Source organism: Lampris incognitus, chromosome 2, assembly GCF_029633865.1.
Source record: "Lampris incognitus isolate fLamInc1 chromosome 2, fLamInc1.hap2, whole genome shotgun sequence".
Classification (NCBI taxonomy): Eukaryota; Metazoa; Chordata; class Actinopteri; order Lampriformes; family Lampridae; genus Lampris; species Lampris incognitus.
Genome location: NC_079212.1, coordinates 27,426,859 through 27,454,852, shown reverse-complemented (window position 1 = coordinate 27,454,852; position 27,994 = coordinate 27,426,859). Strand labels below are relative to the sequence as shown.

At 42.9% G+C, this 27,994-nt stretch overlaps 1 protein-coding gene across 1 annotated transcript; it reads left to right on the top strand.

Annotated features, from left to right (window-relative positions):
* Positions 1–48: 48 nt before the first annotated feature.
* noc2l (NOC2-like nucleolar associated transcriptional repressor) lies at positions 49–27,994 on the top strand. Its single transcript, XM_056274060.1, has 18 exons — positions 49–95; positions 486–620; positions 712–895; positions 1,088–1,334; positions 1,942–2,032; positions 2,146–2,224; positions 3,795–3,905; positions 9,348–9,461; positions 9,855–10,043; positions 10,376–10,515; positions 11,730–11,841; positions 13,676–13,789; positions 14,875–14,976; positions 16,406–16,549; positions 24,986–25,099; positions 25,315–25,450; positions 27,432–27,527; positions 27,610–27,994. Exons 1-18 carry the CDS (start codon positions 76–78, stop codon positions 27,765–27,767), a joined length of 2,286 nt encoding a protein of 761 aa, XP_056130035.1. The 5' UTR covers positions 49–75; the 3' UTR covers positions 27,768–27,994.

Genomic DNA, 27,994 nt, shown 5'->3' with positions numbered 1-27,994 from the left:
AACCAACCCTTCCATTTAACACTGAAGGATTGTGGGTAATGAGTTCGGGAGTCACGTTTTCGTTTTGGATCCAGCATGGCAGGGAAACAGAAGAGGTACGTGATTTTTTGCCCCCTTAGTTTTTACTGATTATTGTCATTACGAGATAGCATGGTTAGCTAACGTTGTCTGTAAAAGTCAAGGCATCGTTGGGCTTGTCTTTGATTTTGTAGGTTTTGCAAGATTTTTTGCTAGCTGGCTTAGCATGCTACCATCCAACCACTAACTAAGGCGGTGTAGCTTAGCCTAGCCAACAAACTACAATAAGTTGTTTCTAGGCTTTCACGTGAGACAATACTGTAATATTAAAACTATTGTTAGCAGTTAACCTTTCTAGCCAGACATTCCAGTTGTCTGTTTCGCCAAGCCATATTTCAGTCGTCCAGAAGTGTTGTTTCAATACATTACATTAATAAAACTGTCTTAATTTGTTTTCCTAATAATAGAAAGTTGGAAGATCTCAGCATGGATGAGTTCCTGCTGTCAGGTTTTGACTCTGCAGGTGAAGACGCATCTGAAGATGACGCCTCCAAACAGAATGTACCAAGAAAGAGGAAAGCGAGATCTGCTGCTCCAGAGATGTCCGTACTTTGCAGTGCAAACATTTCTTCGCCCCTTGTAGAAAGAAAAGCAACTGTTGCATTGTTGTTGTTTTTCCTCTTTGACTTTTAGGAATGATGGGAAGAAAGGCCAGGCTTCAGAACACAAGGACCAACTGTCCAGGTTAAAGAGCAAAGACCCGGAGTTCTATAAGTTCCTGCAAGATAATGACCAAACACTCCTGAACTTTGATGACACAGACACCTCTGAGGATGAAGAGGAGAGAAAATATCACACATTACCAAGTCATTTAGAGGTAGGTTAGGGCTGTGTGTGTGTGTGTGTGTGTGTGTGTGTGTGTGTGTGTGTGTGTGTGTGTGTGTGTGTGTGTGTGTGTGTGTGTGTGTGTGTGTGAGTGAGTGTGAGAGAGCGAGAGATTGCTTTGTCTATATAATACAGTATATACATATATATATATATATACACACACATTGTTTTATGACTGTAGGAGGCCAGCTCAGGTGATGATGATGCTGAAGAGGAAGGGCATCAAAAGGATTCTTCTAAGAAATCCAAGAAGACAGTGGATTCAGTCAAGGTCACAGAAAAAATGATTGAAGAATGGAGAGCTGCTATTAAGGAGGAGCCCACATCTCGTCTCTTTAGAGAGGTTACCCAAGCTTTCAAGGCTGCTGTGGCCACTACCAAGGGTGAAGGAGGGGATGTGTGTCGCTACAAAGTTGCAGACAGTTCAGGTAGGGTTTGAAGTGTTGATACTTTGGTTGGGACTGCACAGTTTTGCAATGAAAAATATCAATGTGATTCTTCAGCTAAGTATTACAGGATATGAATTGCAGTGCATGTGGAAACTGTTTTCTCTATTTTTTTCCCCTAACATTTGAAAAAACACAAAATTAGATGTTTATACTTGGTTTGCTTGTGGAACAGTTTCTCTCAACTTTTATGTCGATTTGGAAGATTGTGTGTGTGTGTGTGTGTGTGTGTGTGTGTGTGTGTGTGTGTGTGTGTGTGTGTGTGTGTGTGTGTGTGTGTGTGTGTGTGTGTGTGTGTATATTTAAAATTGGTGGATGGAAAAGATTCTTAATTGTCCTACATGGAAGTAATATGTTGCCTCAGCCTGTACATCAGAATACATGTTTGTCTCCACAAACATTCAAATATAAGTTCAGCATAGTGTTAGTGGTTTCAAACACTCCGCTCTGAATATAAAAGAGGAGTGTCCTTTCATAAATCAGTAACTGCAGCAGCTAAATTTGCAAATTTGTATATTGAGGATAGAGCTGTTTGCTTCTTAATTCAATTGCATACCCATCATCATTGCTTTACTCTCAATATCAACAGTCTTCAACGCTCTGGTCCTCTTCTGTATCAAAGACATACATATGGCCTTGCAGAAGCTACTCAACCTTAAGCCAGAGAAAGACCAGAAAAAGTAAGATGTAGACTGCGCATCCATTGGTCCCATGTCTTCTTAATGGTTCTATCATTTCTGTACAAAAAAAAAAAAATCAACCACCATCATTCTGCTTGCTCTGATTCTCCCAGGCTGGTGCTCCCATCGTCTAGTCCCAAATGGCAAAGGAATCAGGTGGACATCAGGATGTACCTGAGTGGATTGGTTCAGGTTTGTTATGCTTTCTTATCTCCATTTTGTCAAAAGAATTTTGTCTGCTCTTGCATTTTGTTTCTGCCTGATGTGTTTTTGATGATTTGTCCTACCCCTGTCTCCCTTCAATATTGTGTAGATAATATACACAGTGTGTAACTTTTACATGACTCAGTTCATTCTTAATGTGACAGCCACACGCAGTCACATTATTTCCCGACTTAAATTGTGATCATTTCTGTGTTAATTAATTTCTGTGTTTGACCTTGACCTGGCTGTCAGTTCGCCATAAAGAACAAATTTGAAGCCAGTCCTATTAGAATTATCAAAATTTGAATAGATTTGAATCTTAATCATTATTTGGGTCATAAATACGACATAAACTCAGGTGCAGTATCTTGCAAATGTCTACATTCTGACACTGCTGGCCTTTTAACAGAATGGCACTATCTGCACATGTTAAGTCAATTTTATTTGTATAGCCCATTATCACAAATTACATATTTGCCTCAGTGGGCTTTATAACAATACAACATCCTGTCCGTAGACCCTCACATCAGATAAGGAACAACTCCTAAAAAAAAAAAAAACTTTTAACAGAGGAAAAAAAATAAGAAGAAACCTCAGGGAGAGCAACAGAGGAGGGATCTTTCTCCCAAGACAGACAGACATGTAATGGGTGTTGTGTGTACAGAATAAAACACAATTTAAAGAATACAACATTGAAAGAGGATAACATAATTGTAATAGAATTATAAAATATATGAAGAACATGATGAGGAGGATGCCAGGCAGTGTCCAGATGCCACTGGATCAGCCCAGGACCCGAACCACACAACCACCATAACCATGTAGACCTGTCAGGAGGACAGACTACACATGCGCACAAGAGAGACTCACATCACACCATTTAAGTATGTGGGAGAAGAGACGAGAAAAAACTAAACAAAACACATTAGTCATGTCTGAGTGAGAGAAGACTATAACACTGAAACAGGATAGCAAAATTATATGGATTTATAAGATATATGAAAAGAAAATGTGATGAGGGGCATGCCAAGCAGTGTCCAGGTGACAACCACCATCACCATGGAAACCTGGGAGGAGGGCAGACTACACGTGCACACAAGGGAGACTCGCATCACACCATTTACATACACGGAAGAAGAGAAAGGAGAAGACATCATTCAGAGAGAGCGAGAGAAAAGGCACATGTTAGGGTACCAATGTGTTGAATGTAACAGGCTCGAGGTGTACCACTTGGAATTCACAACCAGCAAATGAACTACCACAATCTTTGAAATAGATATCAATTTTACTTTTAATAAAAACGGTTACTACATGCATCAAAAGTTACTACATAAATCATGAATTACAATATATTTTGAATTGTCTAGATTAATTGTAAATCAACAGTGACTAATTTTCCTTTTCAAAGTATGATTTAAGATCCAAGCACTGATATTTTTTTTTCTATTATTAGTTTAACTTTGAAGCGGATATGAATCTTAAGCTATGACCTGACAGCCATAACCTGGATGTATAACTGTCTCTATTCTGTCTCACCTTTCTACCTTTTCACCTGCAGCTGTTATCCTGCCTGACGGAGGCCACAGTTATCAGTGCGGTCTTGCGGCATGTCAACCAGATGGTACCTTTTTACCTTTCTCTGCCCAAACAGTGTCGGCACCTGATCAAGGTAAGGTACAACTCTGTCTGATGGTGTTATTCACAAGAGCTTAAAAATGGATTTCAGGGAGAAAAATAATATGTGATAGTGGCATAAATGCCTTCTTCCACTGGTGAGTTAGCTCATAGAGTAGTGTAAAAAACAGTGTCCCTGGATATAGTCTGGGTTCAGGCTGTGTTCCATACTGTTTACAGCTTGTACTTAATACCCATCCATTATCCAAGCCGCTTATCCCAATTGGGGTCACGGGATGCTGGAGCCTATCCCAGCAGTCATTGGACAGCAGGCGGGGAGACACCCTGGACAGGCCGCTAGTCCATCACAGGGCCTGTACTTAATATAGTCAAGTAATGTGATGTGAGATAGGTTTGTAGTGGTATTCCACTTTATAGTATATGTTGATTTTTGTACACAATTTTAACACTGGATAGCTGATATTACTACTTTTTATACCCCGAGTCAAATCAGTATTTTTAGATGACCAATATGATTTATTTGTATGTGAATATTTAATTGCAAATTATTTGGATAAATATTATTTACTATGCATAATAAATAAATAATTTCATAAATGTACCTGTATATTATCTGTTATGTAATAGAGTCATTTTCATTAAATTCTCTTTTCTAAATATGCTTGAAGTAAAACTAAAACGCCTCATAAGATCAGGCTTAATTTATATAAGATGAGAGAAAAGGTTTGTTTAGTACTGTTTTGAGTTTGACTGTAAGGAGTCACTCCTAAAAATATGTTGTTAACAACCATATTTACCACAAAAGAGGGGAGAGTTAGTAAGCCGCTGAGCTACCTAGCTGGTTGATAATATTTTTCTATATAAATTCATAATTCATTCAGTAGGGAGGACGGCATGGTGGCGCAGTGGTTAGCATGGTCGCCTCACAGCAAGAAGGTCCTGAGTTCGAACCCCGGGGTTGTCCAACCCTGGGGGTCATCCCTGGTCCTCCTCTGTGTGGAGTTTGCATGTTCTCCTTGTGTCTGCATGGGTTTCCTCCTCCCACAGTTCAAAGACATGTAGGTCAGGTGAAATGGCCATACTAAATTGTCCCTAGGTGTGAAGGTGTGTGTGTGTGTGTGTGTGTGTGTGGGAGGGCGGGCCCTGTGATTGACTGGCGGCCTGTCCAGGGTGTCTCCCCATCTGCAACCCAATGACTGCTGGGATAGGCTCCAGCGTCCCGTGACCCCAGTTAGCAGCTTGAATAATGGATAATGGATGGATGGATGGATTCAATATGGATTAGTAATCTACGGTTAATGACAGATTACTTTCGCTTTCTTTTTAGGTTATTTGTTAATAATCAAGCTTCACAAGGGACATAGTTCAAGATGAGAGGATTCTTGCGAGTGGTGTAAAGCAGTCATTCAGGAGTGTGATTTTTTTTTTTTTTTCTGGTTGAGCATACTCAAAGATTAGGTTCACTTTTGTTTTTGTTTTTTTTACCTATACTTTATTAAAATATTGTCGGGCATCATTTAGGATTGTAAAGAGAATAACTTCACTGATCGGTTCGGGGCCGTGCCTATAGTCCCCGGGTCCTATGTTCCCCCGATCGGGAACATAGGACCCTTTCGGAAAAAAAAAGGGTCCCATATTCCCCGTTTTCCCCTAAAAAGGTCCTATAATCCCGGTTGCAATATACACCGGGGAACATAGAACCCTCTTTTGGAAAAAGGGTCCTATATTCCCCGCTGTTTCCAGGGGAACATAGGACCTTTTTCCAAATAAAGGGTCCTATATTCCCCGCTATTGCCAATCGAGGAACAAACCGGGGAACTTAGAACCCGTTTTGCAAATCATTTCCTTAACGGGTCCAAAATAATAAAAACTGGGGTCATGGCTGAGTTGTAGGCTACGACAATCTATTCCTCCGCTGATTAAATTAGGCCGTATTACCATTGTTGGCTGTTGTATATCGCAGGCCACATTGAGTGCGTATCCAAATTCGGCCTAGAGGAGGCTGTAATTTGCTTTATTGTTATTTCTTACCAATATTTACTGCAGTAGGCCTAGTTAGTTGGCTCTCCGGCTCAGCATGGAGAGTCGGCAATCAATGCAAGTTTGTCTTGCAGTAGGCCCGCCTACCAGTATAACCTAGCCATTTCCACCTTCGCTCAAAGTTCAATTTGCACAGCACTGGACACTTCAGCCACTTTCTTGTTACTTTGCAGTTCGTTTTCCATATTAAATCACTTGGCAGACTTTCTTTCAAAAAGACTTTAATGATGAACTTTTTAGGCAGAGAACTTAGACCAGGACTTGGAATTTAGGACCAGCACAAAGTATCCATCAACAGGGGCCGCCTACCTTACACAATAGGCTAATTGCCTAATAATAATAATATGTGCTTCTCAAAAAACTAAAGGCTTGTGGAGGTGCTAAACCAAAAACATGAATCAAAGACGAACATCAAAGGATGTAAGGTAACACTCACCAAATGGTAAAAAAATAACAGAAGCAGACCTCTATTTCACCATTTTATTGTTTGGCATCAGTCATTAAGGTTTCTGAAGAAGACCACCCGGCCAAGTTAATGACTGATGCTAAATAATGAAATGGTAAAATAGAGAATTGTGTCTTTCTTTTTTTTTCATTTGATGAGCGCTACCTTACATCCTTTGATGTTCTTCTTTAATAATAATAATAATAGTAATAATAATAATAACAACAGCCTAATAATAATAATAATGATAATAATAATAATAGCCTAATTATAAAAGAGGCCTAATAACAAATAACAATTACAGGCATAATACTATCAGTAGTAACACTGATAATAGGCTATTAATAACAAAATGCTTCTAGTAAAAGCTTGGCCCCCCAGAAAAAGCATGGTCTAAAACAAAAATCTCCAAGGCCTAACTAGCCTAACGTTAAGGCTTTTTTCTTCTTCAAAAAAGCAAAATGAGTAGTCCTAGTCCATTAGGCTACTCAACAAAGAGGGGCTAAAACCTCTACTCAGCCTATCTGAAAATGTGGGGGCTTACAGCCCTCCAATATGATTCCAAATCTCTGTGACCAGCATCCAGTTGACCCTTGAGCCACAGGAGACGGGCCTCCAACCTCCTCCACTTGGGCTTCCACCTTGGGGGAGCATCTCCTCGCTCCGCCATCTCCAGCCTTTCCTCTGCCAGGGTTTGCTGGTCCTTAATGTGGCGCAGAAACATCCAAAGGGATGGGTGGCGCACTTGGACCGCATCATTTAGAGTGCAATGATAAGCTACAAAAACAACAAGAGGTTAATCATGTAAACTGTTAAAGAAATGTGAATATGCTGAACATGACTGGAATCCTTGTGGTGGTGGTCTGTCGCCGCCACCCTGGATTTGACGTTGCCGACGCTGCAGGACCCTTTGCACATTATAGATCCTTCTGATTGGGACTGTTGGCTCCCTCGCAACTTCTGCAATCACCCCCTGTCGGAATTCTGCGCAGTGCACCATTTCTCCGTCAGGGGGATGCACATGTTCCCCAACATCGTGCACAATAATATTAGCATCCACGTCCTCCACTTCAAATCTATTTGTGATCAGTGGCACTCTACAGTTCCACCTCCAGCACCTCCATCTAATGGTGTCTTGATTGGTGCGGTGCTTCTGATATCTGGAGTTCTCATGTACCAACACTTTGCCCCCTCGATCACCATCCATAACTATCGCCATTGTTTGTCTTCTTGTAGGCTAGTAAGCACATGACAGTGAGTCCACGAGTTATCACCGATAACAACTGATTGTTGCAAATTGTTGCAAGTTGGCGGGCGGTTTAGACATTGGTGAATTTTGATCATGTGGTTTAGAACGCCAGGAAACTTGCGTGCAGATGACCACACATCCACGACAAGTTTTAAATATTTCCAAACTCGAAATCATGTGTGCATTTGGCTATTTATAAATTATTTTTCGAGCAATATGTGTTTTGTGATTCAACTTTAGCGTTGTTGATTAGCCTTTCATTCATATTTTGTCAAAAAGGCGTATTCATTAGCCTAGGCCTATGTCCCGTTATTTCTGTAGCATACAGCATCTTAGAATCTTAAGAGACCAGGCAGATATTGTCATTATTTTATTGTTATTACCATGCTATATTAGCCTACTTTATAATTATAAATATTTCAATTATCCAATTTTTAGCATTTCTAATATAAGGCTATATTGCTATTATTATTATCATTATTATTATTATGATGTTATTATTATTATTATTATCATCATCATTACAATTATGATGCTTAAAGGGCCTTACTGAGCAGATGGTTTCTATCTAATATCTGTCGGATGCTTTTCCCAATAAGCTGATGTGGTTATGATGGGAACGACGGCTTTCTAGGGAACATAGAAGAAGTGGGTCGGAATTGGCCTATTGTCGGTATCAGCCAGCTTACGCAGGAGTCTATCCCTGGTACAATGCGCTAGACCTCTGGGAGATGGACTGCTGAGGACGGAACACAACACCTATCCTCAGCTCCCAGCACTTCTCGCACAATGTGCTACTCATACGCTGAGTTGGCGGCACCCGGGATGGAACTCACGACCTTGCGATCCATAGGCGAGAGCTGTACCGACTGAGCTATGCCCGGGTACAATTGCCCGAGGAACATAGGCTTACTATATTACATTCAGACACAGATGAGCCAGCTCACCTACTCGGCGAGGCGCATTTTCCTCGATAAGTGACACATTTCACGCATAAATATCAGAGAACTACCGGGGTGGGTTATGCGCCCAAATATAGGCTATAGCCTAATAAGTTGAAATTGGTTTAGTGTCGAAAGTTTCCACATACTATAGCCAACCTGGACTTTGTGAATTCGTTTTTGTGATATAAAAATAGAAATCATATGATTCATTGTCTTCTTAATAATCTGCCCTAAATAATGCATTATTGAAAATGCACTTTTTTGCGCCAAACAGCGTCAAACCTGCTGACCGGGGAACAGGGAACATAGGACCTTTCTTTATAAATAGGGTCCTATGTTCCCCGGGTGCCCTAGGGGAACATAGGACCCTTTTTATAAAGAAAGGTCCCATGTTTCCCTGCACATACAAAACGGGGAACATAGGACCCTTTTGGGGAAAAGTGGGGAATATAGGGCCCTCTGTATACAAAAAGGTCCAATATTCCCCGGTCTCATACAAAGCGGGGAACATAGGACCCGGGGACTATAGGACCCGGGGGCTATAGGGAGGACCCCGATCGGTTCAGTGTTGAGAAACTTGACAATTTGGGCTTCAACACAGTCCAATGGAGCGAGCAATAATTCAAGCCTTCAAAAATCAGGACAATATCTCCTTTTTGGAAAAAAGGGAAACTCAGTCTCCGTACTCATTGTTCCTCCCTGTTTGCCCATATAGACCTTTTACTCACTACCCTCACATCTCTCATACTGTGCATACTGTTTTTGTTAAAACCCACACTTTACTGTCTCTTTGTCAAGCAACTACTGAAACAGTGGAGCACCGGAGAGGAGACGAACCGAGTCCTGGCCTTCCTAGCCCTCAACAAGCTCTGCAGACACAAGCAGGACACATACCTTAATACTATTCTCAAGGTAAGTCCACTGTGGTATATTAATGGAATGGATGTATGCATGTGAAACTCTTAACAGTATGGGGTTAGGTGTAAAATAGATTTGACTGATGAGTTTGGATGAAATATTAATTTCCTGGCAAAGCAGTCAAAGCACTGTGTGATAAAGCAGGGGAAATTGACTGAATTGTGTTGGTATCCCTCCCAGTTTAATTTAGATTCCACAGACCCAAAACCACACCAGTACCCCAGTACTTAAACCAACACTGCTTAACCCTGCTTTTAGAATGTAGTGTTACATCTTGTCTGTCTCATGCGGGCCACCCACCCAATCAAATTTCTTGTACGTGCAAACTTGTTTGGTTAACAAAAACAGATTATGATTCCAGTTGCTATTTTCTCCCTCTTTCTTCAGCAAATGTACATCTCGTATGTGAAAAATTGCAAGTTCACATCTCCAAATGTGCTGCCCATGATCAACTTCATGCAGCAGACTTTGACAGAGATGTACTCCCTGGACACACAGGTTACCTACCAGCATGCTTTCATCTACATCAGACAGCTGGCTATCCATCTTAGGAATGCAATGACCATGAAGAAAAAGGTCAGCACGCAACATTCCCACCTTTTTACTAGCTCCTTTGCTTTTCATGGATCATTTTTGTTGATAGTAAGGGATTCTCCTTTTGTTAGATTCAAATTTGAGGTTCACTCTAAATGTGACACAAATAGATATTGGACTCAGAAACCACACGTTCCAGTTTTTTACTGTTTTTATCGTCACGGTGCACTTTTAAATTCAGAACTGTGACAACTCCCTGATGTTCTTATGTCTCTATTCTGATAAAATTACTTAATTTATTTTGCCCCTGTAGAGCCAGGGGTTGTAACAACACTAAATATGTGACACTGACTGCTCTTTTGTGTTAATTCTAGGAGACGTACCAGTCTGTGTATAACTGGCAGTATATCCACTGCCTGTGCCTTTGGTGTCGGGTCCTTAGCACACTGCACCCTAGTGACGTACTCCAGCCCCTCATCTACCCTCTCTGCCAGGTTATAATAGGCACCATCAAGTGAGTGTATTAATGCACCAGATATACGTACATTAATAGAACTTCCTTATACATGTTATATTTACCAACGTGATGTCCTGATTTTTGGTGTCAGCCTTTCTTCGGCTGCTATAAGTGATTGTCTGTTCAGTATTTAGCACCGTTTCACTAGCCTAGCCTGATATTTATTGTAAGCATTATTATTATACAGCTACAGATAGTGTACGCTGTCATTAGCTAACATTAATATACTATACCCTGAATTCATTCTAGATCAGTAAGTTTGCAGTTACAAAGTCATTGAAATGTTTGTATCCATTTTTGCCTGATAGGGCAGGAAACATTTAAATTGCAAAACCAGCTGTCAACATCCAATTTTCACAAGTCCACTAAATTCATCTAATAGGGACCTCTGTATGATTGTTTTTTTACCTGTAAAAAGTCTGGTAGAGTAGAGAAATTCTTAGCTGTTGATTATATACAGCCTCACTTCTAAATATTATGAGGCCATTTTAAAGAATAGTTCAATTTAAAAAAAAAACCTGGGTCTTATTTTGTAGCTATTGTCATCTTGCATATCAGTTATATCATTTCACTCACCCGCTTCATGTTGGCGATGTTGGACATGGAACCATCACCAGACATGGCTTTACAACAGCTTCTTATAGGACAGCTAAACACAAGCCTTATACCTAGCCTTTCAACAACAACCACAACAACAACAAAAACAAAAAACCTTTGAGCAAGATTGTGTATATATAATTTTTCATTATCTGTGCCTTCTCACTTGTGCTGGCCAAGTAGTTACTACTTGTTGAGTACTACTAACAGTGGTATACACAGGCTGGTCAGTCATGCTAGTTGAACCAGGTAGTAGTTCAGCAATGCGATCGACCATTGGTAATATTGGACATGTCATACCTTTAACTTGCATTTTTGTTTTCAATTACAAGTATGTTTCAGATAAGTAGATTAAATTGGGGCTTGTTGAAACGTGTCTGACACTCGTGTTTCATCACCGTGCAAGATGCCGCGGTGAAGCTATGTCCAGTGACGTTCCCATATTTGACAAGTTAGTGAGTAAAATGATAACTGCTATGGTAAAAGCTACAAAAATAAGACCCACGTTGTGGAAAAAAACAACAGCATTATCCCTTCGTGAGCATTGCTGAACACTTTTCCACCAGTAGATGGCGGTGTTGACCACTATTTTCTCCCCTGTTGCTGCTGAGCAGGCTGGTCCCTACATCGCGGTATTACCCACTGAGGATCCACTGTTGCAGAGCCCTCACCCTTCTGTCAGGAAGTACCAAGACATTTGTACCTGTTCTGCCGTTCCTGGTGGAGGTAAGACTCCCTGACACCACCAGTAACCTCCACTCATCACCCATGGATACTTGTTTTTCTTGTCAGAGCTGCGTAAGAAATGGCTGGCAATGCTGATAGTCAAGCAGGACAAACACGAATCTCACAGTTACCACAGCCATATGTGAATTACTTGAAAGACCTGGAATTGTTTTAAATGATGCATGTTTAACTGCTGTCGGTGGTGCTTAAAAATAAATGAATAAATAAATAAAAACAATTTGGACATTTTAAGGGAGTGTGTGACAAAATGTTTTATAGGTTGCTGTACTGTTGAAAACTGTATGCAGTTAAGCAAATGTTTTGGCCTTAAAACTACTAAACAGCATCAGAAGAAACCACAACTAAGGTGTGTGTGTGTGTGTGTGTGTGTGTGTGTGTGTGTGTGTGTGTGTGTGTGTGTGTGTGTGTGAGTGAGTGAGTGAGTGAGAGACAGAGAGGGTTATAGAAACACTTCTCTTTGTTGTCACATCAGTAGCAGGTTACCAACTGCCAACAGTTCCCTATGTAGGATGCTGAGCATGTGACTCTGCAACATATGTATGTGAGTGCTTGTGTATTTGTACAAGTGTTTTGTGTTAGCGCGAAGCCCTGTTGCGGTTTGCCGGAGAAGAGCTGTGTGTAGGCAACAGCCGCTAGCTCAGGCCACTGGGAGCGGTCAGTCATTGTGTGAGCGCATGCACATGTGAGCGCAGCAGTTTGACCAGAGCGATAAAGGCGAGGTTGTGGCTTACACTGTGTTCCTAACGCGCTGTGAAGACCACATCCTCCCTGTCTATGGCATACCCCCCCACCTCCCCTCCCAGCACACATTCAGAGACCCCGCGCACACACACACAGCAGCAACCCCTGTTTATTTGTGACGCACACCATTTCCTGTTTTTTTTTTCCCCTGTGCTGTTCCCCTCGTTAAAGGCAGGCTGAGGTACGCTGCTACTGTTTTAATTAGAGCAGCAGCACTCCCTCCTGCTTGTGTGTATTTATGTGTGAGTGTGTGTTTGTGTCATGTGTGTGCACGCATGTGTCTGTGTTTTGTCGTCGCATCTCCAAGGGGGGTGTATGATTTGGAGCTTCCTGCTTCAGTAGCCGTGTGTGTGTGTGTGCGTGTGTGTGTGTGTGTATGTGTGTATCAGGGTGGGCCCATGCCTTCCCACTTCCCCCCGGCTCCCCCGCAGACCGCTACCACATCCTCTGTTTGTACAGACAGCACCGGCCAGGAGCACTGTTCTGCTGTGCACTCTGAGCACATCAGCGTCCTCACACACACACACACACACACACACACACACACACACACACACACACACACACACACCCACACCATACAAACACAAAAAAGAGATGCAGGGAAACACATAGTTGTATACAAAAATGAAACATGGAACTACAACCTCATTGAGCAGATGTGAAACATAAAACCAGTAGATGAGTAATCTTCTTTTAGTCTGGTAACAAATAAAGTTGTAAATGCAGATTGTTGATTTGTAGTCCATTGCTAGTGGAAGTGTAGCCGCTAAATTGCATTTTAGTATGGTAGGGTGAACTAATGTAGAGTGATAATAACTGCCCTATGAAATGAATTACCCACATAGATGTACAGTTCATTTCATCTTTAGGTTGTTTTAGGTTGGTTTCCTGCTAATAATCTCTCCAGAATATACTAATAAAACTTTTGCTTGTCATTTTGGCACAGATAATAAAGTAGTACTGTATCTTGAAGATAACATGCATTGCTATATGGTACTGATAGAAAGTAGAATTTGAAAGATATTCAGACAGAGTTGAGCTTTATTTCTTTCATACCTTTTCCTGATAGATCTTCCATCAAGTGGACTTCAACAAGAAGCCTGGACGCATGAGCAAGAAACCCATCAACTTTGCCATTGTCCTGAAACTTAACAAGATCAACCTAATTGAGAAAGCCTACAAGGTATTTTTGCTGCAAGCTTGGATTTTTGCAATAAGATCCTGTTAACACAAACATGTCAGAATAAAGAGGTTTTTGTACAAATTGGAGGTGTGTGCAGCATGACTACCGGACTCATTCAGGGTATGCTGTACCTGTTGCTGTCCTTGCCAACACCAGTGAGTTTTGCATTAATGAGCAACAATTGTCTGATCGTCAGTTCAGGTGTTTGTTTATTACAACACATCTCCCTGACACCTGGTGTTAGATTGCGTGTGCCATATGGATAAGGGGATTGGGAAGGGCAGCACTGAAAGACCTTGTCAGGACTCTTACACAGGGCCTAAATCGTCACGTTCAGTGTTGCTGCCACGAAGATTGCCACATCTACCCCTGGGATTATCCCTCATACTCCATTCGCCAGTGCTGTTCTGACTGTTGTCACCTGGAGCAACAGCTACTGCCAGGCCTTTCTCTGTAGACTCATCCCCGACTTGTTTATATAAGCTCCAGTCAGTTTGATGATGAACTGAGTATTGTACAGTCTTCGTTTAACATAACGATGAGCATCCCAGATAGGTGGAAAATAGACAGGAATAGTCTTCTTATAGATGAATTGATGACTTGGACAGCAACTACATTTCAAATTAAACATTATGTACTCTTTATTATGTCAAATTGACACTTTTTATATTTCCAACTAACATCTGCTGTGCTGAGTGCAGCGTTTGCCGGACAAGGGATCAGAGGGTTAATTCCTTAAGCATGGTACACAGCGTAATCTGAAGACCCTGTTGGTCGCAGGCCATGGGCGACAAAATCTAGGTGAAACCCAGACGACAAGTTCTCGCAATAAATCCAAAGCTGGTGGTGTTCTTTCACACACATGCATGGCTGTCATGATTATCATTAAGGTGTTACAAAGCTATAGCTGTTGGTCTTGATGCGCTTTGTTCTCCTTAATCATGCGCTAAGTTTGGCTTCAAGCCAAAGGATAGCTTTGTAAATATGGAGCACCTCTTGGTAGCCATTTTGAATTTCATTGGGTCACAATGTTAATTGTAGTTTTGCAGGTCCATGTGAGTCTTGTTGCTACTGCTGTGTTTCAGGATGGGTTAATAGACCAGCTGTATGACCTCATCTTAGAGTACTTCCACACACAGGCCTGCTCCATTGGCTTCCCAGAGCTGGCACTGCCCACCATCCTTCAGGTAACACAACCTTTAGTGATATAAATGATTTACCCTTTGGCAATATCCATACATTTTACAGTGAAGTCATTTGCTGCTTAGATCTACGAATGTCACATTTTCTTCCTTCTTGGAGTGAATTGGGAAATGGTCTACAAGATGATACAATATGTCAGTACTGCAACACTGGTGCAGTTCTTTGGCTTTGACTGTATACTTACAGGTTCATGTTCTATCTATTGTCACAGTGTCTCGGTGTGTCTGTATGAGTTCCTATTACGTCTTGTCCTGTACCTAAGGTTGTAAGTCTTGATTTTATCGGCACCAGTTAACTTGCCTGATTGATTCTAACTCTGAAGATGAAAATGTGCAGTCACACACGTCCAGTCATTTGAAAAGTGGTCATTGCATGAAAATAGAATGACCCTTTATGCACATAACTGAATGGACATGGTCACATAGGTATGATGTTAACTCTGACCAAAAATAATAAAAGATTGGCCATTGTGTTTGGTTTAGGAAGGTAAGCAGGTTACATAATAGTTTGGGATCCTCTTGATAACATGTTGTGCTGCCCGAAAACAAGTGACATGACTTTTCATAAATCAGACCCATCCATTATCCATCCATTATCCAAACTGCTTATCCTGCTCAGGGTCGCGGGGATGCTGGAGCCTATCACAGTAGTCACTGGCCGGCAGGCGGGGAGACACCCTAAAAAATCAAATAAATCAAACCTTTTTTTGTTTTGTTTTGTTTTTTGGGTAGTCTGAGTGCACGCGAGGTCATGCTTGACCAAATGCCAGTCTAAGAATGGAGGAGGAATGAATGGCATTGGAACTATAAACCTAATTATGTGTTTGTTCACTGGGCCACTTCAGGGTGCAGCCAATCTCTAATCAGTAATACACACACATGCACACAGACTAGGCCCACACAAACATGTGTCCGCTAACAGATTTACAGTTAACACAAATTTACAATATGGCCTCTATTTGAGGTCTATATCACATTCCTCTATATATCACAATGTACATCTACATTTGACATTTTCTCTTTCAGCAGATATCCTGGAATAGACCCAGGAAGAACTTATATCTCGGAACCAAAATTACCCACAGCCTTAACACAAAAAGTTACACAGCATTAAGACACTAATATTGACATATAAGGACATAGTGACAGATCATCTAGCTTTGCTTACCACTTACTAAGTCAACTATGTAAATGAGGTGGAGGCTTTACCCATTGGCCAAGGAAAGATGTGTTGACCCTGGGTTTGGTATGTTTTCAGTTTTTCTAGGCTCGACCTGCCCACCTCAGTGAAAACAAGGTTGCCACCTGGTTTTCAAACCACGCTCTGCCAGAATACATCGGTTGATTCAATGATCATTCACACAGTTTCTTCTTCTTTCATTCTCCTCCTTTTCCCTCTCCCTGGCCTCTACAGCTGAAAGCATTCCTTAAGGAATGCAAAGTGGCTAATTACTGCAAGCCGGTGCGGCAGCTGCTGGACAAGATACAGGAGAACAGCAACCACATCACAGGCCGGCGTCAGAGGGCTGCCTTTGGAGTGGCCGATACAACTGCTGTGGTGAGTGCGATTGTTTCTTAGTCTGAGAGAGAGAGAAAATGGTAGGGCAAGAAAATACTGTCCACTCTGTAGGCTGCCATCCCAGGGCCCTCAATTCACCTCGTCCAACCACACTGTATTTCACATCTGTGTGGCCGCCCTATTTCTCTTCAAGGTTGTCTGTACAATTTTGGTTTTTAAGGCCTTTGCACACCAAGTCCAAATTTTTGTCCAAAAAATTTGCACTCTAATACAATCTCATATTTTGTCCACTAAGTTTACACACCAGCAGCAAAAAAAGACATCAATCATACATTTTTTAGAACATTTTTGATTTTCTATATTTTCCACTTTTGGCGATAAGCTCTGATTATTTTTTAGAGTTGTTGGACCATGATGATGATGATTTAAAAAAACACACACACACAAAATGTGGAATTCTTTATCCTGCACTTGTACTATTAATACCATAATTTAACTATTAATACCATAATGAATCTTGAAAAGAATTTTGAGGAAATCAGAAGAGTTTCAAATGCAGGTGGTTGGACTAGCTTTTGGTCTTGAGTTAAAAATTTCCCATCACCACACTGCACACATGCCTGAATTTATTAAACCACCAGTAAATATATCAGCCCCAGCTTCTACTTGGCCCCAACAGCCCTCCTTCCTTGCACACATTACACAGAATGTTAAACCACAAAGGTAACTCTCTGGAGGGGATTTACCCTTCACAAACCAAGTTCAAAGACCCAGTTGAGTCTCACTTATAATTAAAGCTTACACATCAAAATCCTAGTGCATGTTGTAATGGGAGGTCAATAGCCATTTTTCCATCAAGATATCAGGTGAATTTTAAATACTTTTTTGTTTATCAATTCAACTCTTTGAAAACAGAGAGAGAGAGAGAAAAGCATTTCAGATTTGTTTCCATAAGCTGGTTTTAAGTCACTAAGCATTACCCCAGTGTACAGGGCTATGTCATCAAGAACATTCAGGAGAACACTGGAGAAGTTGGAAGTTCCTCATTAGAGAAAATTGAAAAACAAAACCCACCACCCTGTATCACAGCTGTGTGCATACATCTACTGATGCCCTTGGACACATCTTCAGTGATGTTCCTTGAATCAACACGTGTTTCGGGTCTTTCAGCATCAAACACCCTCCTCCACATGACCCAGCTAGGGCTAATCAGACCCCAGCTTGTGTCTAGATGACTAGCTACATGTGGCTCCATGGCTCTCCTCTTTGAGCCACAACGATCTTGAGGCCCTCTCTGCCCCATTGGTGGTACTGCAGATGGCTCTGCTCCTCCTCTCCCTCAACCCCAAATCTCTGAAGGCTCTGACTAAAGAACAGGCCCCGAATCTCCTGCATCCAACCTCCACTGGGAAGCACCTTGCTCTCTATCCAGTCTGCTGTCAGTTGCTGACCAGTCCTGCGTACTTGGCGAGCTTCCTTTCAAAATATTCTCCATGAGACTGTCGGCTCCAGTAGCACAGTTTGCTTGGTGGACTCAGACACAAGGACAATGTCTGGTTGCAGGGTGGTGTCCGCAATATGGTTGGGGAACTTCAGCTGCCATTCGACATCCAACAATAACTGCCAGTCCTTGGCTGAGGTCAGGGTGTCTTCTTTTAGCAGGTTTTGGCTGCTCCTCAGCCCTGACAAAGGCGATGGGCTGCTTGGAGGGTCAGGACCGCTTCACCCACTCAGCTCCTGCACTAATGGCTGCAGCAATGGTCTTCAGGACCTGATTGTGCCTCCATCAGTACCATCCCTCTCTAAGTACCTTAGGGCAGCAGCTTAGGATATGCTCCAGAGTTCCTCACTTGGAGCACAGTGGGCACACTGGTGACTCTGCTTTGCCCCATTGTGCAGATTTGATGAGCTTGGAAGCACATCATATACTGCCTGGATGAGAAATTGGGTACGGTTTGGCTTGGCTTTCCAGAGTTAAGCCCAGATCACTTTCCTCTTGACCACATTTTCCCATCTTATCCAAGCTCCCTGTTGCTTCATTCCATCTGACTTGCTGGTTCTCGTCTTCTCCACTGCTGCTCTCGCTTCCTCCTGAATTAGGCGGTGCCTTTCCTTCCCTCTGATGGTGTTCGTGGGAGCTGGAAAGTATCTTAGCCCAGCTCAGCCTCGTGTGACCACTCTCACCAGTCTCTTGTGATGCAGCTGTGCCTCTGCTTCCTGAACAGCTTCCTCTGTGCTCCACTTCCTGCCAGTCCTCGCTTGGCTCCCTGCTTTAACCATCCTCAGATCACTTGAGTCCCTGTACTAGACCACTTCTCTGGTTCTTGTTACCTTGAATTCCTCCTCCAAGGATTTGAAGAGGAACAGTTGCAGTTTGTTGTGGTGATCAAATAGTTTGATGCTGCTCAGGCTCTTTGGCAGCCCCAGCAATCTCTCCTGAGGTGGTTGCTGACCCTCCTCTCTAAAGTCTCGACTATTGAGACCGGAACTTCATAGACAAGGAGGGGCCACAGGATTCTGGGAAGAATGCTGTGCTGATACATGCAGGCTTTGAACTTCCCAGGTAGGCCAGTCTTGTCCACGGATTTCAGCCAGCCATCCAACTTGATGCAGGTCAACTGGATGGATGTCATATCCCTCAGAGAGCTGTCAAAAACCTTGCCTAAGTTCTTGACTTGCTTCTCTCTGATGGTTGGGATGGCTATGCCTGTGATGTTGAACTGGAACCTGTCCTCCACTTTCCCTTTCCTCAACAGCATAGATCGTGATTTGGCTGGATTGAAACGCATCCGGGCCCACTTCACCAGTTTTTCCAGCCCCTGCAGAATCCACCAAAAGCCTGGGACTGATTCTATTGTGACTGAGATCGTCCATGAATGCCCTGATGGGCGGTTGCCATTGAGTGGACTTCGTTCTGGGCCCTCTGCACTCTGGTTCAGCAGACTTAGTGAGCATGTTCATGGCTAGGCAGAACAGTGTCACAGAGAGTGCACCCTGTGATGATGCCGGTCTCCCACCTAATGCCAGCTTGATGAAATTACTGCTGAAGAAACTCTCATCCTGAAATTGCTGTAGTAATCAGCAATGAGGATTCTGCTTGGGACTTGATGTTTGGTCAGTGTGAGCTGCACCAACTTGTGTGGAATGGAGCCATGCGCACTTGCCCGGTCGAGCCACAACACTGACAGGTTGCCTTTGTTCTCCCCAGCTTCCCTGATGAACTGTGTCACCACACCGGTGTGCTCCAGACAGCTTGGCATCCCTGAAATGCCAACCTTTTGGACTGATGTGTCGATGTAGGTGTTCTTGGCCAGGTAGGTGAACAGTCTATTGAAAACGGCACTGAAGAAAATCTTCAATCAACACAGCAGGGAGATGATGCAGAACTTGACTATCTGGGTGGAGTTTTCCTCCTTAAGGATCCATACCCCTTCAGCCTCTCTCCACTGCGCTGAGATTGTTCCCCTTCTGCAGAAGACTCGCAGGATGTTCCACAGATGCAGTAGGAGTTTGGGACAGTTCTTGTACACTTTGTACAAGGTGCTGCTTGGTCCTGGAGCAGAGCTTGCCCTTGCTTTGCGGACGACCTCTCTGACTTCTTGTAGCGGCAGCTCTGACATGTCTAACTGTACATCCGGTTCAGGGGGTCTATTAGGATGTTGTTCTCTCCCAGCTCCTGCTCTCTTTCAGGGTCACTATATGTATCTGTTTAAGATGTTGGTCCATGTCTTTCTGCAAGCAGGCCAGTTTCCCACTGCACTTCTACCCCAGCAGTTCCTTGGTGAACTTGAAGGGGTTGATGATAAAGGCAGCACATTTTCCGGCCCTTTCCCGATGCCGCCGTCAATGCTACTCTGCCCGGCGGAGGACCCGGATCTTCTTTCATAGGATTCACATCAGCTGGGCCAAGCCAATGTCTTCCTTTTCTCATCCCTCCTTGTACTAGGACTTTAAGCGCTTTCATCTCCTGCCTGATTTTGTGGATCCTGACTGCTCTTTGGTTCTTTGAGTAAGGTGTTTTGGAGCCTTTCTTCTCCGAACTGTTCAGCTGCAATGCTAACCATAATTGTTGTCATAGCTTGTAGCTTCCTAATGGCTTCTCCCCTCACTGTTACCTCCAGAATTTGGTTTACATCTTCATCAAACTGCTTCCACAGTGAAGTCATGTTAGCTGCTGGCCATTTGATCTGCCTCCTCATTTTGCAACACTTGGGGGTTCTGGGCTCTCTGGGGTGACTCTAGGCCTGGCACCTCCTGCTTCTAACCAAGTTGAACACCTGTGCATTGTGCTGCTCCTTGTCAAATCAGACACTTCATCCTCACTTGGTGACTTTTCAAGCCACGTTCGTTCTTGCAGATTTTTCCAGATGCACACTGCTTGTTCGTGGTCGTTTGTTCGTTGCCTGGGTCTAATGCCATTGTGTCCGTCCAACTTGGGTGCTCTTCCTCCCCCCATCTCGGGCACCCCTGGGTGTATCTTTCCATTAGATTCATCATAGCTTTGTGGGGGTCCTCCTCACAGAGGACACAATCACATAATTATGAAAGTGTGTGTGTGTGTGTGTGTGTGTGTGTGTGTAATAAATATCACATAATTTCTGTGTAAGTACATTGAGTGCTGCTAAACTGGAGTCAAATTCCTTGGATGTCCAAACATACTTGGCTAGCAAAGACTATTTTGATAATCTCATAGTCAAGTGAATTGTCCCACCTCAAGCAAACCTTAAAACTCTTTTTATGATATTCAGGAGTTTGTTGCTTTTTTTTCCTTCAGTTTGTTTGCAACTTCAAGATTCCCATTAAACACTTCTTGGAAACATAGTCTATGTAGTTAATGTTCCTATCATATTTTGTTGGACTTGCTATTTCTCATACAAGGACCACTGCAGATGATTTCAAAGCGAGGCTTATTGTGACTAATTTATCAGTGATAATGGAGGGAGCTTTCAAGCCTTAGCTGATTGACCCGGTGTCTACTAGAAGCTCCTATTGACGTCTGAACCAGAGGTTCATTTGTCTGAAAAAGTATTTTTGTGTGTGTGTGTGTGTGTGTGTGTGTGTGTGTGTGTGTGTGTGTGTGTGTGTGTGTGTGTGTGTGTGTGTGTGTGTGTGTGTGTGTGTGTGTGTGTGTGTGAGTGTGTGTGTGTGTGCACATGTTTGAGAGAGAGAGATAGACGGTGAACTGAGCCTGCTTTCTATTTTGGACCTGTTGTCTATAGTAATTTTCCCATTAAGGCTAATGGAAATGCCAAAATTTAATTAAGAAATTCAAAAATCTGCAAAGGTTTTAATGCTCACCCGAGGTGGAAATGTTGTGTTGATAAAGAAAAGCTGTGTTAAAGGGAACTTCATAGTATCTTTAAGATGGAAACTAAACTTTCTTATAAATGATGTAGTAAGGGATAAAATCTAAGGCCATTGTGTCAGCCATTAAAAGACTTGCATTTCTTCATTTCATCTTAAGACAGTGTGAAAGAAACGTATGGCTGACATCAATTTACTATAACTCTTCCTGTGGCAAATAAGTCAAACTCCATTTCGCTCCCCAGAGAGTTAGCATGTTTTTGCCGTTGTGCTAGCAGTTGCTGAGCAACCATAATCAGAACTCTATGCCCTGTACACACTTGTTGATGGGAAAACGCACTGATTTGTATTTTCTTCTGTTGACTTTAAGTTACTTTCAAATTTGTGCAACATTTGGATGAAAACATAGCTCGTTTTATATGCCTATATCCCACCTTGTCCACTTAAAACGGTGCACATACGTGGTCATGGGGCCTCACCTGTCCCCGCTGAGAGCTTTGACATGTAGTGCTGGCAAATATTTAAGAGTATTTAGAGGTGAAATTAAAGAGGACGGTTTTGTGTAATTTAGCTGATGGGGAAAATGTGTGCACACACATGCAAGTACGTGTGTGTGTGTGTGTGTGTGTGTGTGTGTGTGTGTGCGTGTGTTGACAAAGTGCAGCAGACAGACAGCATGGCACCGCAGCAGCGCCGGCTCCTGTCGCCACAACTCCCAGCTCAGCAGAGGCTGTCGCCATGGCATCCGTTCCCCGGCATCATGGCAGTGGTAGAGGTGTCACCGCAGGCGAGGGAAAGGGGACAGCCCTGCTGTTTCTGTGCAAAAGGCCATGGCCCCCCTCCGGCCACCAGCCCCCCATTGGCATGTCACCCAAACTGAGAGCTAGCCTAATTAACGATGCCCCACCTCTCTCCAGGTCATGCTCTCTTGTCTGTTTGCCGTTCATCATACTCTAAGGCTCCCTCTCTGTCTTTCTCATTCTTTTTCATCCTTTCTTTCTCGTTTTTAGATGCAAAGCACCTCATGAATCTGGCTTCTAACTCACTCACTCACTTGCACACTGACATCAAGTTTTATGTTTAGCTGTACTGTCTATACAGATGGTAAAGCTAAACATAAATCTGTAGACTAGAATATGCTGGTGAGTGAGTTCATCAGGAAAATACCTGCTGTTATAAGACGTCAAAGATTTTGCAGTTTTTGTTTTATTAACATAGTTTCCATATTTGTAAGAAAATTGGCAAAATATTTTTTTTCTGCACCCCCAACATTCTTTTTTTTTAGCCTCTTTCTTGTATTCTATCACGGTATTGCCCATGCTGTTTTGTTTGAGGTTGAATTTCCTAGAAATGCCATTGACAGAGATGCAAGTACTGTTAGATGTGCTCTATCGCCTTTAACATGCTCAAACAAATCAACCTTTTTGATTAAAATAAAAGCTTCGAAGTGTTTCCAGTGTGTCAGCTTCCTTTTCTGGGTTGATTGACATGAGTTGCCTATAGCTAATTTGAACCGGTGCAAAAGCATCTATTTTACAAAGTCAATGTTAAACATCTGTTCAGGGGGCGCCCCGGAGGCTCACTAGTAGAGCGCGTACAACATAAGGTTGAGTTCTTACTGCAGCGGCCTGGGTTCGAATCCGGCCCAGGCCCTTTGCTGCATGTCATCCGCTCTGTCTCCCCTGCCTTTCTTGTCTCTCTCTCAACTATAGCTATCAAATAAAGGCAGAAAATGCCACACAAAAAAAACGTCCATTCAGGATGTTGTGTAAATAATACGTAATGATAGCTACTGAATTGAAAATGTGTAGTTAATACTAGGCTTATAGGTGTTCCATTAACTTTGAATGCATGCAAAGAGCAGTAAAAAGGATTCTCATCCATCTGCGAAGAATTCTCCTCTCTTTACTTTGTAGCAAAGTTCAACCTTGATGAACTTTGGCCTGCGAATTTGTAATAAGGTAAACACATTTGACCAACACTAATCGTCAACTGTGTCCCCTCGAGTGAAAACCAACTATAGAGGAATCTCTAATGTTGGCGATGTATAATTGTGTATTGTGCAATTGCAAAACCAAAAGAGAGGCTGCATGGTTTGCTGTGTCACAGGAAGAGCAGATGGTAATGTAGATATATTATTTTATCAGCATTTTAGGGTTTGCCATTGGAGCTGGCTGGTAAGCCTCCCGCCTTTTGTGTTTGTTGTGGTGAAAAGCTAACCAGCTACCTAGTATATAGCTAATGCAAACACAGATGGCTCTAGTTCTCTGTGCTGTTAACAAACCATGGATGGAAGTTAATCCTGTAGCAAGACGTCATATCCTGCTTCAATTTTGGTTGCATCAATGGTAACTCGACTGCCCCTTTAAAACAATGATCTCATATCATTCTGTCCAGTCACACAGTTGTGCTTTAGCTCTATAATACTGTCCTTGTTTGTCATGGTCTTTTATCTCCCATTTGTTGGTTTCTGAGGATACTCTGAAGATGAGAAGGTGGCCATAATGATTGGGTTTTAGTTTTGTTTTTGTTTTTTGTTTTTTGTTTGCCTTGGTTATGGAAACTGCACGGGGGGGGGGGGGGGAGTCATGGCTGACACTTGGCTTTCCAGTTTTCACTCTCCTACCATGTCCTGTCCTCTGTGGATAGTGTAGCTTGTCCCAGTAGCTACACAGCAAATTGTAGTAAATGCGTTAGGCTAACCAGCGGAGGAGGCCATGGTCCATGTGCTCTATTGGATTTGTTGGTCAGATAATGTGATTGAGCCTAATCAATATCATCCACAAAGACCTTTAGGGGAAGGCTGGAGAAGATCCACCAGTCTCCCCTTTCAAACACCCTCACTGTCTCTCTTCTTTTTTCATCTGACTCATCCTTCTCTCTATTTCAACTCTCGCTCAGCCAAATGATGTTATAATGTAGTGGAAAGCCCCATCTAGTCCTGTCATTTTAGTGCCAGAGGCCTGCTGAATATTTTCCCTCCATGAATTCTTTAAAAAAATGCACACATATTTGTCATTTCTCAAGAAAATGCATATTCCTTTAATACATTATACATGTTTCCATCCCACCCATACAAATGCACGCGTGTGCACACACACACACACACACATACATAAACACACATACACATACATACACACACATTTTGATGACTGTCCTTTTCATCAGGTGGCCTGGGAGAAGCAGATCCAGGAGGAGGGCACTCCCCTCACCAGGTACTTCAGCCAGTGGAAGAAGCTGAGAGAGAAGGAGCTCCAACTGGAGATCTCAGGCAAAGAGAGGGTAACTATCCAACTAGACCCCTACCTACTTTGTAACTCCTAGCTGCTGCTAACTTTATGGAAAGCAGAACTCCACGAGACATCAAAATTCTTAGCAAGTGTTGAGAAACTGTTGTATACTTTGACAAAAAGTTTGAGTGGGCAGATTTGAATAGCTGCATATGATCATGCTCAGAGGAAGTCTGTGTGTTGATGTCATCATTGTCGTTTGTAAAGATGGAGGACTTGGACCTCCCTGAGATCAAACGTAGGAAGATCAAGGAGAAGAAGACAGAGGACAAGAAGGAGTTTAAGGAGCTGTTTGAGTCTGATGGCAGCTCGGATGATGACGGTGCTGGCCTCAAAGTAAAAGGTGAAGTCTGTCTGTCTGTGATTGTTGTTGAAGTTGGACCGCTGCTAATTTATTAGATCCGTGTTATGTCTGTCTCGGCCACTAGGGGGCTGTATTTTGTCACAGGCAGGACATTCACTCCCAAAATTGCTCCTCTGAAGGCGATTTCAAGATACTGTTGAACTGTTTATAGTTTAGGCTCTCTGATTCGGGTTCTGTCCATTTTCAGTGAAATTCACAAGCAGAGGCTTCTCATTACATACCACTCACTGTTGCCTGTTGCCACAGGTCAGTAAGTTATCAAAAAGCAATACAGGCTGTCATTGTGGAACGGAAACCAAAATTCAGAATGAGCCCCTCAAAAAATCTCCCTCAACCAGTTAAATGGTTGAAGCTTCTCTGTTATCTCTCATTTATTTTAAGAGGAGGCACATCACTATGTCCTGTATGTCCTCACGAGGTTGTACAGAGGTCACAGGCAACTGCCGCTCCACTTTTACAGCTTTACACTCAGACACGCTCTGAGCTGAAAAAGCCCCTCCGCAAGGTCAGAGAGGAAGGGAGTGAGAGAGGGAGTAGGCGGTGAGGGAAATTTTTTTTCTTTTTGTTTGCATCTGGACTTCATTGAAGGTAGAGTTCCCAAAAAACGGATGGACAGCTGCCGGCAAGCCACGGGTCCTCTCTCTTTCTCTCTCTATTTCTCTTTTTCTCTTTTGTCCATCTTTCTCCCTGTCCCCCCCTCTTCTTTTTGTCAATCTCTCTCCCTTTCTCTCGCTCTCTCTCTCTCTCGCCCCCCCCCCCTTTCTCTCTGACAGGAAGTGCAGGCTTGGATCCCGGTGGGGGTTCCTAATTCAAACCAGCCCAGTGGAACAGCCAGAGGTGGCTGCTCCCAATCCCCCCCCCCTCTCTCTCTCTGGCTCTAAGGACTTAGACTAGCTGCCCCCGCATGTCCTCCCAACACATACTCTCTCACACACATGTATGCACATTAGCACGGACACACACCATCCTCCAGCCTTCAACAGCCAAAGGCTTTGGGCAGGTCACCAAGCTCTCTCTGTGGCCTTACTCACTCCCGGAAGGAGGGAGAGTGTGAGAAGAGGAAGGCCAATGATTTAGATTGATGTGTGTGGTTGCGTGTTTGGTGTCAGTGTGGGGGTAATAAGTCTTTCAGGCCATCTGGGGGCCTTCCCCTAAACTAACTGCCCAATTCTCTTAAAAAGAATAAGAGAAAGTATGATTATGTTCCTTCTTAGCTCCTCTCTGTTTTTCCATTGAGGTGGGAAGAATAATGATAGAAGTACAGAAGTTTAATTAGATGGATATCTTTGTGTGTGGGTGTGTGTGTGTGTATACACTTAAATGCGTGTTTATTGCAGTGTTACAGGGAGAGATATCAGCTTTGATTTGCTTTTCTCTCTTATATGCCCCCAGCCTGTCATCACACTTAAACTTCAAAGTGCATAGATGTCCACAGTTGTACTTTTGGCTAGACGACCACGCACACACGCATCCCACATCCACACAGTATAGCACAATGTGATATCAGACAAACTTTATTCCTGAGTTCTCTCAGGCAAGCATCTCTGCACTTGTACATGCATGCATGCTCGCTCACATACACACAGTGCACAGAGACTTGTCCATCATCATTGTAACCGCCTGCTGAGGAACCTGCTTTCTATCTCCATTTGCTATATTTAGGCCATGAGCAAAAGATGTCTGAAATTGCCAGTAGGAAACTGTCATGGGTGTTTGTGCTGCAGTAGCGGCGTCTGTAATCTACTCTCAGTTCCATCTCAGGAGGAAATAGACACTTCCAGCTCTGATGCCTGGCCCACATATAGGTGTCTCTAAAGTCTTCAGACTTCATTGATGTATGCAGAGAGAACTTGGGAAAATTTGCATTAAAAATCATTTGCACAAGGCAAAAATACAGCACAGGCTAATTGCTTGAAGGGCATTATTAAACTAGCCTGTTTTCCCTACCCAACCTCCCCAGGTCAAAATGGCGGTCAAGGTTCTGATGATGATGAGGAAGATCTTGAAGACATTTCTGACATGAGCGATGATGAGGGAGTGGAGGAAGGAGACTCAGGTTTGTAGAAGGGCCACACATAGTCTTCAAGTTCCCTGGTGGCTGAATGAATATGTAATGGTTCTCCCTCTCCATATTCCAGATGGTGGCAACAGTGAGGAGGAGGAAGATGATGACGGTGAGGAAGAAAAGCCCTCCAAGGCTCCTAAGCAGCGGTCCACCTCCGCTCTGAGAGAGTTGGCAGAGGGAGACGAGGATTTGGTTGAGGACCTGGAGCTATCTGACGCTGAAGATGACTGAGGCTGTTATGCTCGCCTACATTATGGGAACTGCTGGGTTTATACTCATTGTCTTGGTCTCACCATGCGTGGAATCTATATTGCAATCTTGTTGGACTCCTTTGTGCTCGCTTGGCTTTCATTTGAATTTTGTACCATTTCAGACAATATTGTACAGTTTGAACCTGTCCACGGTATAATTTTGTTAAATGCTAATAATGCAATTGCACAAAAATTTAATTTCATGAC

Bases quoted from the DNA above. Each gene is read 5' to 3' on its own strand.
- noc2l (XM_056274060.1), top strand. From the start codon at position 76: ATGGCAGGGAAACAGAAGAG. The intron at 2,033-2,145 runs GTAAGATGTAGA...TGATTCTCCCAG, and splicing joins CCAGAGAAAGACCAGAAAAA to GCTGGTGCTCCCATCGTCTA. The intron at 10,516-11,729 runs GTGAGTGTATTA...GCTGCTGAGCAG, and splicing joins GTTATAATAGGCACCATCAA to GCTGGTCCCTACATCGCGGT.